Genomic DNA, 13,164 nt, shown 5'->3' on the forward strand with positions numbered 1-13,164 from the left:
CGACGGGGAAGACGACAGATCGTACAACCAGGAAGACGACTGATGGTCCCACAGTGCGAACAACGAAGCTGACAACGGGGAAGACGACAGAACGAACAACCAGGAAGACGACGGAGAGACCATCCACAACCAACACTGGGCAAACCACTGCATCGCTTCCACCGTTCAACATCTTTGATGTTGACCGATAAGTGGAGCCGACGACGACGACAGCGGCGTTTGCCTAGGCAGATCGATGGTTGGGATAGTAATTAAGGGAATAAATAGATAGATTATCCAAGGCTCTAATCAATGTACATAGATTTGTGTTTTAATAAACGATCAACAGATGTGGAAAATTATTCAAAAAATACCAATTGGCAGTTGATCTTCTTCAGTGGATGGGTGGTGGTGTTTGAGGGTGCTGGACTTAAATGCTAAAAAAAAATAATAAAGGAAAATGCTATACAAGGTGGGGAGGGCTAAGAAAAATTACTATCCATTCCTAGATGGCTTAGAGGGGTATGTTGTTGTCGAGCGTGTTGCCATCCTCGGCGCTCTCGTCGCTGTCATAGTCGTAGGCGGCGTCCCGCCAGTCGCACAGGGCCGGAAACTTGTCGCTCACTTGGTGCTGGACGCACTTGGAGGCCGCCGGGCCCGACTGATAGATGGGCTCATTGTAGATGTTGTTGTAGTCATAGTTGCAGGTGAGCATGAACTGGTATCTGCTGGCCAGGGGCTCGAGAAACCGCACAGCAGCACAACCCACGCGATGCACACGATCCGAGACAAGCAGCGTAAAGTGTCCGATTTTCTTGCTGTATGTGTGGATAGACGTGACTTAGTTGTGACTTAGTGACCCACTTAGAGTCCAGCCACTTACCCCTGGGGATGCGGACGATAGCTATCGATGAAGGTCTGATTCGCATCCAGATACTCCCTGAACCAGTTGAGCACAAAGGACTTCATGCGCCTCGAGTGTGACTTGAACTCGCGTCCAATCCAAAAGTATCCGATGTTCTGCCCACTGAACTTGAAACGCGGCGTGTTGCGGCACTTGTCGTGGGCGAATTGGCAGCGCTTTGCATGCAGGCCTGCCATCTGTTCCAGCTCTGCGTCCCAACGCAGCATCGGCATATGTGTGGCACTATTGTAGCCTGACAGCTCTCCGCTGGCTATCTTCGAGCGGGCCAAGTTATGCATGTCCAGCAGCAGCTGGCGTCTCCGGTCATTCATGGCCAGCAGCTTTGGCTCGGCTCCGCAACCCACACCAAAGCTGCCATTATTCCCACACGCCGTATGTGGCACTTGCACCACATGACTGCCGTTGTATAGCTGGCAAAGCGTTGGGGCACAGTATCCTCCGCCTGTGCTTGTGGCTGCCTCTAATCCACTGAGACACGATGCCACAATAATCAGGAGCACTGCAGGTGCGCCCCATAGGGCGGCGGCAGCACTGCACTTGCTCGACAATCTCGGCATCTCGACGGTCAACAATCAACTGAGCTAAGGTCGAGCGGGAGTTTTGGTTTATGAATGAATTGATGGAGAAGCCCCAATCCGAAGCTTAAGCGGTGCGGTAGCATCGCTGCCTTTATCCCATCGCTTAGGGTTGGGTCAGAGCCCCATAACTGGTTCTGTCCCCCCAATGGGCTGCTTTACTCATCCCTGGTTTCCCCTACAAGACACCGATCGAGCTTCCGGGCATTGCAGCCAGTGCACCACAAACACTGGAGCACCACCGGGGAACCGGTTTGGCTGTGGCAACTCGGCGGCGGAGGCTTTGGCGGCTCATCGCTCATCGCGTGTGTCATGGGTATCTGCCCCTCCTCCGTGCAAGTGGTATAATCAGTGGCTCAAAGCCCAGTGCCCTATGCTCAATGCTCAGTGCTCAGTGACCAATGGCCAATGCCCAGTGTGGGAAAAATTATCGCTTCAAGGCAATTGCCAATTGCCGGTAAGTGGCCAAGTCGGGGAATTATTTGCGTTCCATCAAAGCAGCTTTACAGAACTACAAACCGACTAAATGCCGTTAACAGTATCCACATAGAAAAACGATAAATAAAGGATAGTCCGAAGCATTTGATGCTCTTCCAGATCCAACAATTACAAGTGGAAGCTCGATAGAACTCAGAATGTCAGAGTATCAAAGTATCTGCAAGGATTATAAACACTGAGACCCCTTTAATATACACATTTTGTCCTTATCTAAGATCTGGAAAGTGTAAACTTTAAAGTATGCATAAAATTTAATATGTATTTGTTAATTTGTTTGATTTATTTGGAATAAAATCAAGCCTGAAAGCCTGCAATTCAAGGTTAAATTGGAAGTCAGCTTATGGGTATTTATTTAATATTTGTATCAATGAATGTACAATATTTATAGGTATATTTAACACAAATTCAGAATCAAATAGAGTCAAACATCTACCCAAAAGTATAAGGCCCTCTGCAAAGAGTAAGCAAAGAGGTAGAAAACCGATACCTAAAAGAAAAGAAACGACGCGTTGGCAGAAACGTGCCTCACACCTAATCGGAATCGCGGCATTAATTAAAATAACAATGCTATAAATAACAAAAAAAGCAACCATCAACGAATTATGCAAAAAGAACAGAACCCCACAACAACAGAAGACCTGAAGAAGAACTTACGAGTATGATTATGACGTTGAATGGCCAAAAAAGAATGGGAACCCATCGAGACGGACGCCGCTCCCTACGTTTTAAGAGTCTCTGGGTCAGTGATATTTTTGTTTTTATTTCGATATATATGCCTCTTGTGTGATCTATTTGAATGGGCTAAATATATTCATGTTCTCTAGAACAGGGAGTATATACATACATACATATATTCCCGCTTTCTATCCTTAAATACTGTGGCATTTCTTGGTTAAAATCCGACAGTGTATTCAAAGCCATACACGTCCGTGTCATAAACTGAAACTATAAACTATAAATGTAATGGCATTCAACTTATATGAGTTTTCTAATTAATATGACCAGGGTATTCGTAACTTCGGTCCATTCGAAAGCTTTTTGCTTTTCAACTTTATTGGACAATTGCGTTCCGGCTGGTAAGACAACCTTTTATTGGCTCTAAACACTCTACCGAGTATCACATCATTAAGACGCTTTCAGAATTCCAGCTCATCATAGTACGAGTATCGTACCATGGTGCGATCACTGACTCGAACATTCTGTTGGATATCTTTTCCACTCAGTGTGGATATGTTTTGCAAAGAATGATTTTTCAGCCTCACAATTGCGAGCTATAGGCCTATGTTTCTTATATTGATTGCTTGAAACCTCTTTAAATCCCAGGGAAAATCGTTACATTCATATTTCTTGCATATTTTGGCCTAAGTTCCAATGCTTACTGATTCATAGGCAAACCCGATTTCAATTGCAATTCAATGTATTGCACACACTTGCATCGTAAGACCTGGGCTTTTCTATTCCCATGACGCAGTTGTTGTGGTTTATTCTCTCGCATATTATTAGCTCAAAATATGATTATGAATGATTTGTGATTAGCCGCCAGATCGTATAGCTCCGCATACGTACATACATATATCATTTAAAAGCAGCATCTGAACTCTGGCTCTTCGAGTGGCTGTTGTAATTAAGTGATCTACCCCAGGTAGTCAACACATCAGAGTCAGAGTCAGAGTTAGAGTTAGAGAGGTGGTTGTACAAGTGAAAGACCAGATCGTAGATTGGTGCGTGTTAGAGTAAAGATGGGGCATACCATAGACATACATACATACAATATATAATTTGCATAGAAAATGATTAATCACGCAACGATTAACTGCTGACAACGTCAACGCGGCTGCAGTAGTTGCTTGATACAGACAATCAATTTAGACGCGACTAAACAACATAAATTACTCTGAAAATGTGTACGAAAATACATTGGGGCCTCGGGTAACTCCCCTCGCACCAGCATCAGACATTAGGCATCAGGCGACCCAAGCCTTATGATTGGCAGCATAATTAGCATACCTACGTAGCCATACTCGTACAGACTGTTTGTATCTTTGATGCTGCTGCACTTCCTCATTCTGTAATTACACCAATTGTGTGGCAGTTCGGCACGTTAAGCGTGACGCCTTCTCAGCCTTAACCTCAGGGTCAGCGCAATGTGATGCCAGCAGATGCCAGCAGATCTGTGCTCTCCGTCTACCAGTGGTTGAGAATGTCGCGTGCATCCAGACAAAAAGTCAAAAGATTCTCTTCTGAAAACGTGTGTGGAAGATAACTTTGAAAGGCATCAATGACATTACTGATTCATTACTGTAGTTCTTTGAAACAAAAGTTCATTTAATACAAAATTTAACAAATTTCCACTGCTGCAATTTCCGTTTGGGAATTGTTGCGTGACTTAATTTTTGCGAGCGTCAATGCAAAGTCAACAGTACCCCAGCCAACGGTTTAATTGTTTTAAAACAAGGTTTGGCTCTTTCTCATTAAATCTCAAGCTGACATCGTCACACAAATTATGTTTCTTTGACTGTTTGCTCGCGTCTTGCAGTTTCGGTTCGTCCATAAATCGTTCGTTCGGAAGTATCGAGCGGGTATGTAGTCTAACAGTTCGTTTCTTTTTAGACGTAAAGTAATAATGGAATTGTTACAGCTTGTTTTGTGTGTGTGGCAGTAACAGTAACAGAAAATCTGCATTTGGAGAGCATATCGTAATTGCCTACTAGGCAAGAGACAGAAGAGGCAGTTTGCTTCTTGTTTTTCTATGCTTTTTGGGTAATGAATTCCGATTAATCTTAATATTAAGCAGATCTTTAGTTTTTCGTAGATTAGATCTTTTGTTCTTCTGCTGCGGAGCTGCACCGTTTTTTTCAACGCGCCCTTGAGCGTAGTGTGCGTGGGCTGCGGGTGGCATCCCCACGATGTCAGCAGCGGGTGGTGTTGTCAGGGGTTTGTCAGGTGTTGGCATTGACGTGGGGTCCAGTTGCATTTAATTTTCATTCTTTCTCATTTCATTACATTTAATTTTCGGCTTTGTGTTTCCGCACTTGCGAGTGTGTGTAAGTACATAAATATATTTGTGTGCACATAAATATATACATATATATATATATATATGTGCATAAGTATGTGTGCACATATATACACTAATTAAATTCATGCTGAAATTTTTCTAATTAAAAGTTTACTAATGAAATTTATGCAGCTGCTGCCGTCGCCGTTTCGGCTGCTGCTGAATGTGCGTTTGTATGCGTTTGTATCTGCATGTGTTTCGGTGTGTGAGTGTGCTGCTCTGGTCCAAAGCCCAAAAGTCGCGCTTTCAATTAAAAATCGTCATGAATGGGGGCGCGGTGCTGCAGTTTTACACAAACACGCGGACAGGACAGGACAGGACAGGACAGGACAGCTGGCAAACGCCTGATGCGCTCGAATTAGATTTGTATTAAATTGCATTTTTGTGGTTATAATTTATTTCGTAGCATTTTGTTGCCTTTTTCCGTTTGATTCCCCCCTCGAAAAAACGCCAACGCCTCCACACACAGACAGCGAGAGAGATAGAGAGAGGGTATTCTGACTTATTGAAGATGTTTGAAACAGAGAAAAGTCAAATTGTATCATAGTAGATACTCACGATCAGCCAGGGCTTCGTCTGGTATTTAGATTCATCTACCTGGTGATCAAACAAGTGCATACAAATGTTTTTTGACATTCTTCTCTCTGCTCTTTACAGCTTTATAGATCGAAAGATACCATCTATGAAGGATAGTAAGCAAAATAATATTAGTCTTCAATAATATACATATTATTATATCGTCCATATATTGTTATACAGTTTGTTTTTTTCCGAAATGCATTTTCTTTCTTGTTTGAAATTCGATTTGGCCAGGGATTTTTTGTAGAATCCCCTCCCAAAGCCTACCTCCCTTTGGGGCGCCACACGTTCGAGTAAACAACTGCGTGGGCTGCGCAGTTAATGCAATCAAATGTGGGATAATTAAAAACTAATATCAAGTGAGCGATGGGCTGCTGCCGCTGGCGCTGTCGCTGACCCAGAGGGAACGTTTGGTTTGGGAGCATGGGGCGGTCATTTTGCGGTTTGATTATCGACTGCAAATAAATAAGTAAGCAGGTCTTGATTTACTTGATTATGGGGATATTTGGCCATTGGCTATAGAAATATCATCAAACAAATACATATAGTTCCAGTATTCAGTATATGCGGAGTATTTACTCCGCTTAGGGCATCAGACCAAAATTGGAAAATGTTCTTTAAACATTGCCTGTTTGAGTGGCAACCACATAGTACACAAGTATGTAAATAAATAAATATCATGTCATGGCAGGCATTTTAATTTGTTTGAAGAGTGAATGGAAGTTGAGATCTGTCTTCCCCACAGCCATGCCCTGGTACAGGGCAGCAGCTCCAACATAGAAACAGCGCTCTCAAGGTTAACAGACTGTTATCGCTGGCACTCACAGCTTTGCGTTAACATCCGAAGCCCACAACTAATTTGCGCTCTGTGTGTGTCCTTTAATCTAAATGCTGTTCACTATTTTTCCACACTTATATTCAAATAGAATATTGTGTGCGTTTTGTTTGTAGATGATATCTTTTCGGGTGCTGCCAGTAATTACCAGTAAATTGAATTAATAAATGCAACAGCATGTGAACTGTCACGAAGCATGTAACCTGTAACCTGGAACTTGCAACTTGTGGGGCTCTGCCTCAAGACAGGAATTTTAAGTAATTACACATACAGAAGATGGTGGGGCACGGCAGTAGGTAGGGGAACTTGGGCAGGGGCAAGTGTATGCGACGGCAACTCAATTACAGAACCGTTCGTTGTGCGCGCGCCATGTGACGCCGACTAGGAATTTCATTTGGCTGGCAGGTCACGTGATGTGCAACAGCGGCAACGCCAGTTGTAAGTTGGAGGTTGCGTTACGTTAAGCGTTCTGCGCTTCACTTTCTCTCAGAGAAAGAGAAAGAGAGAGAGAGAGAGAGAGAGAACGCAGCGAGCGCCGGGGAAGACTTTGATAAACTGCGTGCCGCTATATGAGGCAGCTAGCCGCAAAACTTTCGCACACATATTCGTAGAGAAGAAGGTGGAGGAGTGGAACGCACAGCCTGCCGCTAATTTATGTCGTCCCAGCCGTTTGAGACGGATTCTGGCCCATGGCCAGAGCCCTCTTTGGTGTTTAACATGCGCTGGCTGCGGTCAAGTCCATGCCACTCATGGATCATCTCTCTCTGGGTATGCTTCAATCTGCATCAGCATTGTGACATGGAAAGAAAGAAGGAAATGGAGGGAAACAACTGGCATATACATGTGTATGTGTATACATTTGATGCAGATTTTAATTATGAAAAGTCCACAAGTTTCCGCACCTTAAAAGCGGTCTATTCTGTTTATATACATTTGCTGCCAAAAGAATGGGCATTTTGTTGTCTATATTATTCCCATTATGGTTTGTTCTCTAGACATCTTTCTGTTCATTTTTTTTGTGTGTGGGAGATATGTTTTTGGCGGAGATGCATGGGCAGATGCGAAGGAGGATGATGGTGAAATGCCACATGGCATTCCCAGCGGCACGCTCCACTGGCATCAATATTCCTGACGCTGGACGCGCATGGCCACCTCCGGAGAGAGGACGCCGCCACATCTCCCAACGAGAGGCGACGAACAAGACACATGGATAGGGACAGGGACAGGGACAGGGGCAGAGAGACACGGAGATCTGGGGTGGGGTACAAAAAGAAGCCAAGGCTAAAACACAGTCAAAATATTGACACGACTCTCGGTCTTGGGCCAGGCGCTCTTTGTTGCGCTTTATTGGCACACTAGGCAGGGACGTGAGGCAGAGATGATGGCTCCTGCCTCGACTTGGCCTTTGTCTGGTGTGTCTGCCAGTCACCATTTGCCACTTGCCCCATTCGACTGCTGCTGATGCTGCTTTCTTTCTTTTAATCTTGTTTCCAATTTGGTCGATTTTAAAGACATTTGCCTCGCAAGGGCATGCATTCACAACAATTCGCTTACTTCACTAATGCCAAATAATTGCTGAGATTTTGCTGTGCGATTTGTTGGCCAAGAAGGCAGGAAGGCAGGCAGCCAGGCACCAGGCACCCACGGATTCTGCTGGCCCTCACGTATGTGGTGGTGGGCTTTTGAATTATCGCTGGTATTTTGTGTTTTTGTATTTTTTGTATTTCTTATTTCGTCTTATATTTATGTGCAGAGGGAGGAGCTTTCTTTTCGTGTGTGGTCCACATTTTACTGGGAAGAAATGCAAGTTAGGGGGAAATTCCAGCTGGTTTCATCGCTACGATTCACGAGCATGCCATGGCAGTTGGTGTGGTCTCACAATCCAGAACGGTGAGATCTTGTTTCTTCTCCGAAATGTGATCTGGCGTTGTAGAAGTGGAAAACAATGCGATCGACCGAGCTGGCCTGCTGCATGGCACGTGTCACATTGGGAGGATTAGGAACCTATTGTAGAATTAGGGAAGTTATACATTGCTATTAACCAAAAATGTATGCTTACATTGTTGTGAAACTTGGAATTTTGGCTTACAGATTGTTTAAATTTCGAATCAAGTTGCTCAAAAATTAACGATAATTTAAGTTTCTCGGCTGCTTTCAGAAATGTAGAAATGTAATGTGTTAAACGATAATTAAACGATTATCAATTGCTATCTATAAATATGCATCATTGATCGAAACATTAAAAATAATTGGAAAAACTAAGTGAGCGACTTAGGTTGTCAATATCCATCTCGTCACTATCTTCCTCCTTCTCCCGTTCTTTGAACTCATCGTCAGATTCGTCCACTTCAAGCTCATCTTCAGAATCACCTCCAGAATCATTTTCGTCATCCGCCTCATGGCCATCATCAATTGGCTCCGGTTCAGCCTTTATCATTCCCTCATCATCGATTGGATCATTAATGAGTTGGGTCCCTAAACAAGCATAAACAGTATAATAATAATCATAATTAGTTTATCTTTTATTCTTACCTAATTTCAGATTCAGTTCTGAGTGCATCATAATTATATTGCGCTGATTTTCTAAGCGAGAGAGAAAGTCGTTATTTTTATATTGAAAATCCCGTCTACTGTCTTTCGAATATTTCGGAAATTTGTGACAAATAAAAGGCATTCAACCCAAATGATACTGAGTTGGTCGGTTTCTGTCTAACTCTATGTATATACGAGTGTAAATAATTTGTAATGCCAACACAAGGCATAGCACATTTCCATGGGAAATCTTAAGAGGGAAGCAAAACCAATGCAAGGCATATGTACATATGTACATATACATACATGTATGTACATATGTTAATACGTGTTTATGCATGTATGTATGTGTATGTACATGTATGGCGTAATGCAATGTAAATTATGTACCAAATGATATGCCACAGCACATCTAATGATATGCATTAGAAAACAGAAGTTCAATGCATTGAATTTAGTTGTTAAATCACCTTTAATGGGGCATTGGCCATTGGGAGAACAGGGGTATTCCTTTCACTATTAAATACAACTGAATATTAAACTATAAATTCTTCTATGCCTTGGCAGAATTTAATCAAAACTTTTTGTAGGAAGGCCGACCTGTATCGTTCCTACATACAAGAAAGCGCTTACCTTGGCACTGCAATTTGCAATTTCGAAGAAGAAGTTTTCCCTAAAGAAGATGCAAATGATAAACACAATCATTGCCTGTTTTCTGTGGCTAAAAGTTATTCAGCCACATAATTATTTGCCTGACTGCACCCCTGATTTCATTACAGAGCAGAGCCGAGCAAAGCATGATGAGGAATTGTTAAAGAAACAGAAACCTTTGGCCATTGGCTGTGGCCACCCATATTATATAATCATCACATCAATAACGTGGCCTGCCCCACATTGAAAACAGTTTGAAATGTTCTATGAAAATGCTATGCTCCTACGCTTCGAATGGATATTTGACTATTTCCATATGCAATTTTCGGTGGCATTAATTCAATTGAGTACCCGATCCCAGGATGCTAACGATAATGACCTCCGAGTGCCCAGGCGAACAATGGGCAAATGGCATTAAATAAATAAGCATAATTAATGCACTCGACAAGTTGCAGGACCTGGTACCTAGGGCCTAGAAGCCAGAACCTGGGTCCTGTCGACGCCCTTGACTCACTCGTTCGCTCGGGGCCGATGTTTATCTATCCGGTACATCCTTTGCCTAATTTGGGGGCGCTGATGGAAAACTGTGCGTGCCCGAGGGGTTGCCTGCCACACTGAAAGAGTGTCTGTATCGCAGACACTCTGCGCTCTCTCTATAAATATGACTGTGAGTCATAAAAATGTATGAGGCGCAGTTGTCAGATGGCATGAATTTTATGGCCTGTAGCAGCCTCAGTCTCAGACTCAGACTTAGACTTAGTTTTTTTTGTTTTTGGCATGCCCTGTAATTGCAGGGTAAGGAAGAATACATAGAATGCTCAAGATATTTTGACTTCAAACTCATACAAATGAAAAAACAATTCAAAAGCGTTCTTTAGCTTCCATTTGTATAATATTTTCAGCTTGAAAAGCATAATTAGTGGTAAATATCTTAAAAGTGAATACCGGATTGATATATTAAACGCAAAAGCTAACCCCATCCGATCTACATAATATTCTGATACAGAGAGTTAAGAGGCAACACAATCAAGGCAAAATTTCAATATTTTATTTACTTGTCCATTTTCGGGATAATTTAGTTGAAATTAACAATTTAATGATACCAACATGTGCGAAAATATTGCGAAAGGGGAAAGAAACGTGTTGTGTGGAAAAGCCTTTCATTTGAGATATCGATTGTGCTATGGTTATCCTTTGGGTATCCTAGTCGTCGATAGAATCCCCTTCGTGCCACTTGCTGTTGTTGTTGTGACTTTGTGGGTGTGTGACAAGGACAATCATTACGTGTTGTCGTTGTAGCGCAGCTGGGACAACACCTCCTCCTTCTCTCCTGCTCCTCCGCTTGCCCCATATCCTTCTTCATCTTCATCTCCATCTACCCAGCCGCCAGTCGCCCGTCGCCAAGTGTCGCAAGATGTGGATCCTGCCATGGCATCCACGTGGCCACGTGTTTACATGCGCTCCAGCCATAAAGTAACGCCAACAAACGCACTTTACAGCCTCCAAATGCCCCACGCCAAGGGATGGATGGGGGAATCTGGATTGGGATGGGAATGGATACTCCAGGCACTCCTTGGCAAAGGTGGGCCATGCTAAATTTTTAATGAAACGTCGCATAGAAAACGGCAAAAGTTGAATTTATGACTAGCACACGGAGTACGGACACGAACATGGACATGGGACATGGGACATGGGGAAAAGGACAAGAAACAAGACACAAGGACAAGGGCAGATTTTCTTTCCTTCACCTTCTCTCCGGCGGTGGCCATGAAAACCTTTTTCTCGCTTTTCACGCTGTCGGGGTCACAACCAGGCTTTGATTAGCTGCGATTGGTCGCAGTTGTTGATGGGAGCTCAAAATAAAAACCGGAACGGGTGGCACCGCGGGAAAGGGCGCTGTGAAGGGGAGGGAAAGGGTTGACAGCGTCTGTCGTCGGTGGAACAATCAATTTTCCATTTGCTACCAGATAAAAGAGTGCTTTAAAGGGGAATTTCCCGCACTGAAATCTTTAAGAAGGAAACTTCGGCCACAACTTCCATGAGACTTATTTAGAGGGGAATTCAGAGTGTTGTTTTGAAATCAGCAACAAGTGCGGAATCTAGTCAATCGTTAAAGTGGAAGTGGGATCAATTTGTATGTCCAGGGTGATTTCTTGTTCCTCGAAATCATGCCCCAAGTGCATCTCTGCGAATGCTTTGATCATATCGGAGTGGTATATGTTTTGTGTAATTCAAAGACAAGACTGCCACTCGATTGCCATCATCATCCCTCGATAGCCACGTATTTCGATAGCTTTCGCATGTGCAATCGCTGCGTTGAATCGCTGTCATTCTGGTTAAGAGTCGTTTCATTGTTGAATCATCCGTAATTGCATTCGCTTTATGTGCCACTCATAATTGTCGTTTCTTGTCGTTTATTGTTGTGCCACCCATTCTCATCGTTGCCCCATCTTTACGATCCCTCCACTCCGCCCCGACCACGGCAATCTCTCCGTCAACTAATGGCTCATGAGCGCATTTCTCCAGCAACTTTTATGACCGAGCTGGTCTCATGTAGGGAAATGACTGCGTATGTTTGAGAGTAAAAAACATGACCATGGCAACTCTGATGGCAACACATCATCTTGGATAGTGCTTAAATGTTACTATGGAGATTAAGTTCTTGTTGCTGTATGAGAGTAGTTTTCCCAGTTTTGACCTTATCCTGTTAGTGATTCCTAAATAATGTTTGCTGAAAAGAAGCCCAAGCGATCTATTTAATGTGTTTTTGTGTTTAAAGCTCCAATATTTAATTTAAATATTTCTGTGTTTCTAATGCCATTTTATGGAAAGTATCCTAGATGCATTATTAATCCACACAACAAGCAATCAAACATAGGACGCAAATTGTAGCTTAAGCACTTTTAAAGCTATGCAACTAGTCAGCTAGTTTCAAAAGACATATGATTCAACATAGACACTCGAGAATATTCGATAAGGACTTGCAGCCCTTTGGATTGCTTACAGCAAAATGTTTTAATTAAGTAAATTGCTGATTTTCTAGAGAGTTCTCGTTATGTTTCACTGTAAGCATTCAAATACATGTGTGTGTTTTCCAGATACTGAGATCGCAATTCGATTTCAAGTAGACTGGACAAAGATGCTCATTGTTCGCTGTGAACGGGTTTCTTCGAGTAAATATAAATTCACTTTTGACTGCCTGTCTGCCTGTCCATCGCACTCCATTCTGCAGTAGATTAAGCAGCATTTTCACATTCAGAGAGTGGCCAAATCCCCCAGTGACTCAATAATAAATGCCATGCCTAGTTTTGCCTTGCCTGCCGCATTGTTATATGTAAATATGTCCGTAAACTGCTCATTAATCCATTTGGGAGCTGGCTGGAGACTCAATGCATTGCCCACTTGATTGAGTTTGACAGTAAAATATTTTATCCTAAATCATTTTGCCGAATTGTTTTTCTTTGGGAATCAATGTGAAAATTTGCTCGGCCAATTTGTTAAATGCGTCAAAACAGAGACGCAAACAAGGAGA

General features: G+C 42.9%; 2 protein-coding genes and 1 long non-coding RNA gene across 3 annotated transcripts in view; 1 reads left to right on the forward strand and 2 right to left on the reverse strand.

The window, feature by feature from the left end:
- LOC117590419 (salivary glue protein Sgs-3-like) overlaps positions 1–221 on the forward strand; it is a 5,090-nt gene extending 4,869 nt beyond the window's left edge. Inside the window, exon 2 of the mRNA XM_034283026.1 lies at positions 65–221. Within this exon, the coding sequence (XP_034138917.1) occupies positions 65–191 (127 nt within the window). The 3' untranslated portion in view covers positions 192–221. The remainder of the gene's footprint in view (positions 1–64) is intronic.
- Positions 222–288: 67 nt separating this feature from the next.
- Positions 289–1,491, reverse strand: LOC117590421 (antigen 5 like allergen Cul n 1). Its single transcript, XM_034283028.1, has 2 exons — positions 863–1,491; positions 289–797 (listed from the first exon to the last, which is right to left on the reverse strand). The coding sequence occupies exons 1-2, from the start codon at positions 1,459–1,461 to the stop codon at positions 494–496; spliced, it is 903 nt and encodes a 300-aa protein (XP_034138919.1). The 5' UTR covers positions 1,462–1,491; the 3' UTR covers positions 289–493.
- Positions 1,492–8,182: 6,691 nt separating this feature from the next.
- Positions 8,183–9,122, reverse strand: LOC117590422. The gene is made up of 3 exons (XR_004574293.1): positions 8,982–9,122; positions 8,509–8,924; positions 8,183–8,453 (listed from the first exon to the last, which is right to left on the reverse strand). It is a non-coding gene; the product is annotated as an uncharacterized LOC117590422 (long non-coding RNA).
- Between the last annotated feature and the right edge of the window lie 4,042 nt (positions 9,123–13,164).

The sequence above is a fragment of the Drosophila guanche genome, unplaced genomic scaffold (assembly GCF_900245975.1).
Source record: "Drosophila guanche unplaced genomic scaffold, DGUA_6, whole genome shotgun sequence".
Taxonomy (NCBI): domain Eukaryota; kingdom Metazoa; phylum Arthropoda; class Insecta; order Diptera; family Drosophilidae; genus Drosophila; species Drosophila guanche.

Excerpts from the sequence above, each read along its gene's own strand:
- LOC117590421 (XM_034283028.1), bottom strand. The coding sequence starts at position 1,461 with ATGCCGAGATTGTCGAGCAAGTGCAGTGCTGCCGCCGCCCTATGGGGC. Across the intron at positions 798-862 it reads TATCGTCCGCATCCCCAGGG|CAAGAAAATCGGACACTTTA; the intron begins GTAAGTGGCTGG and ends CCACACATACAG.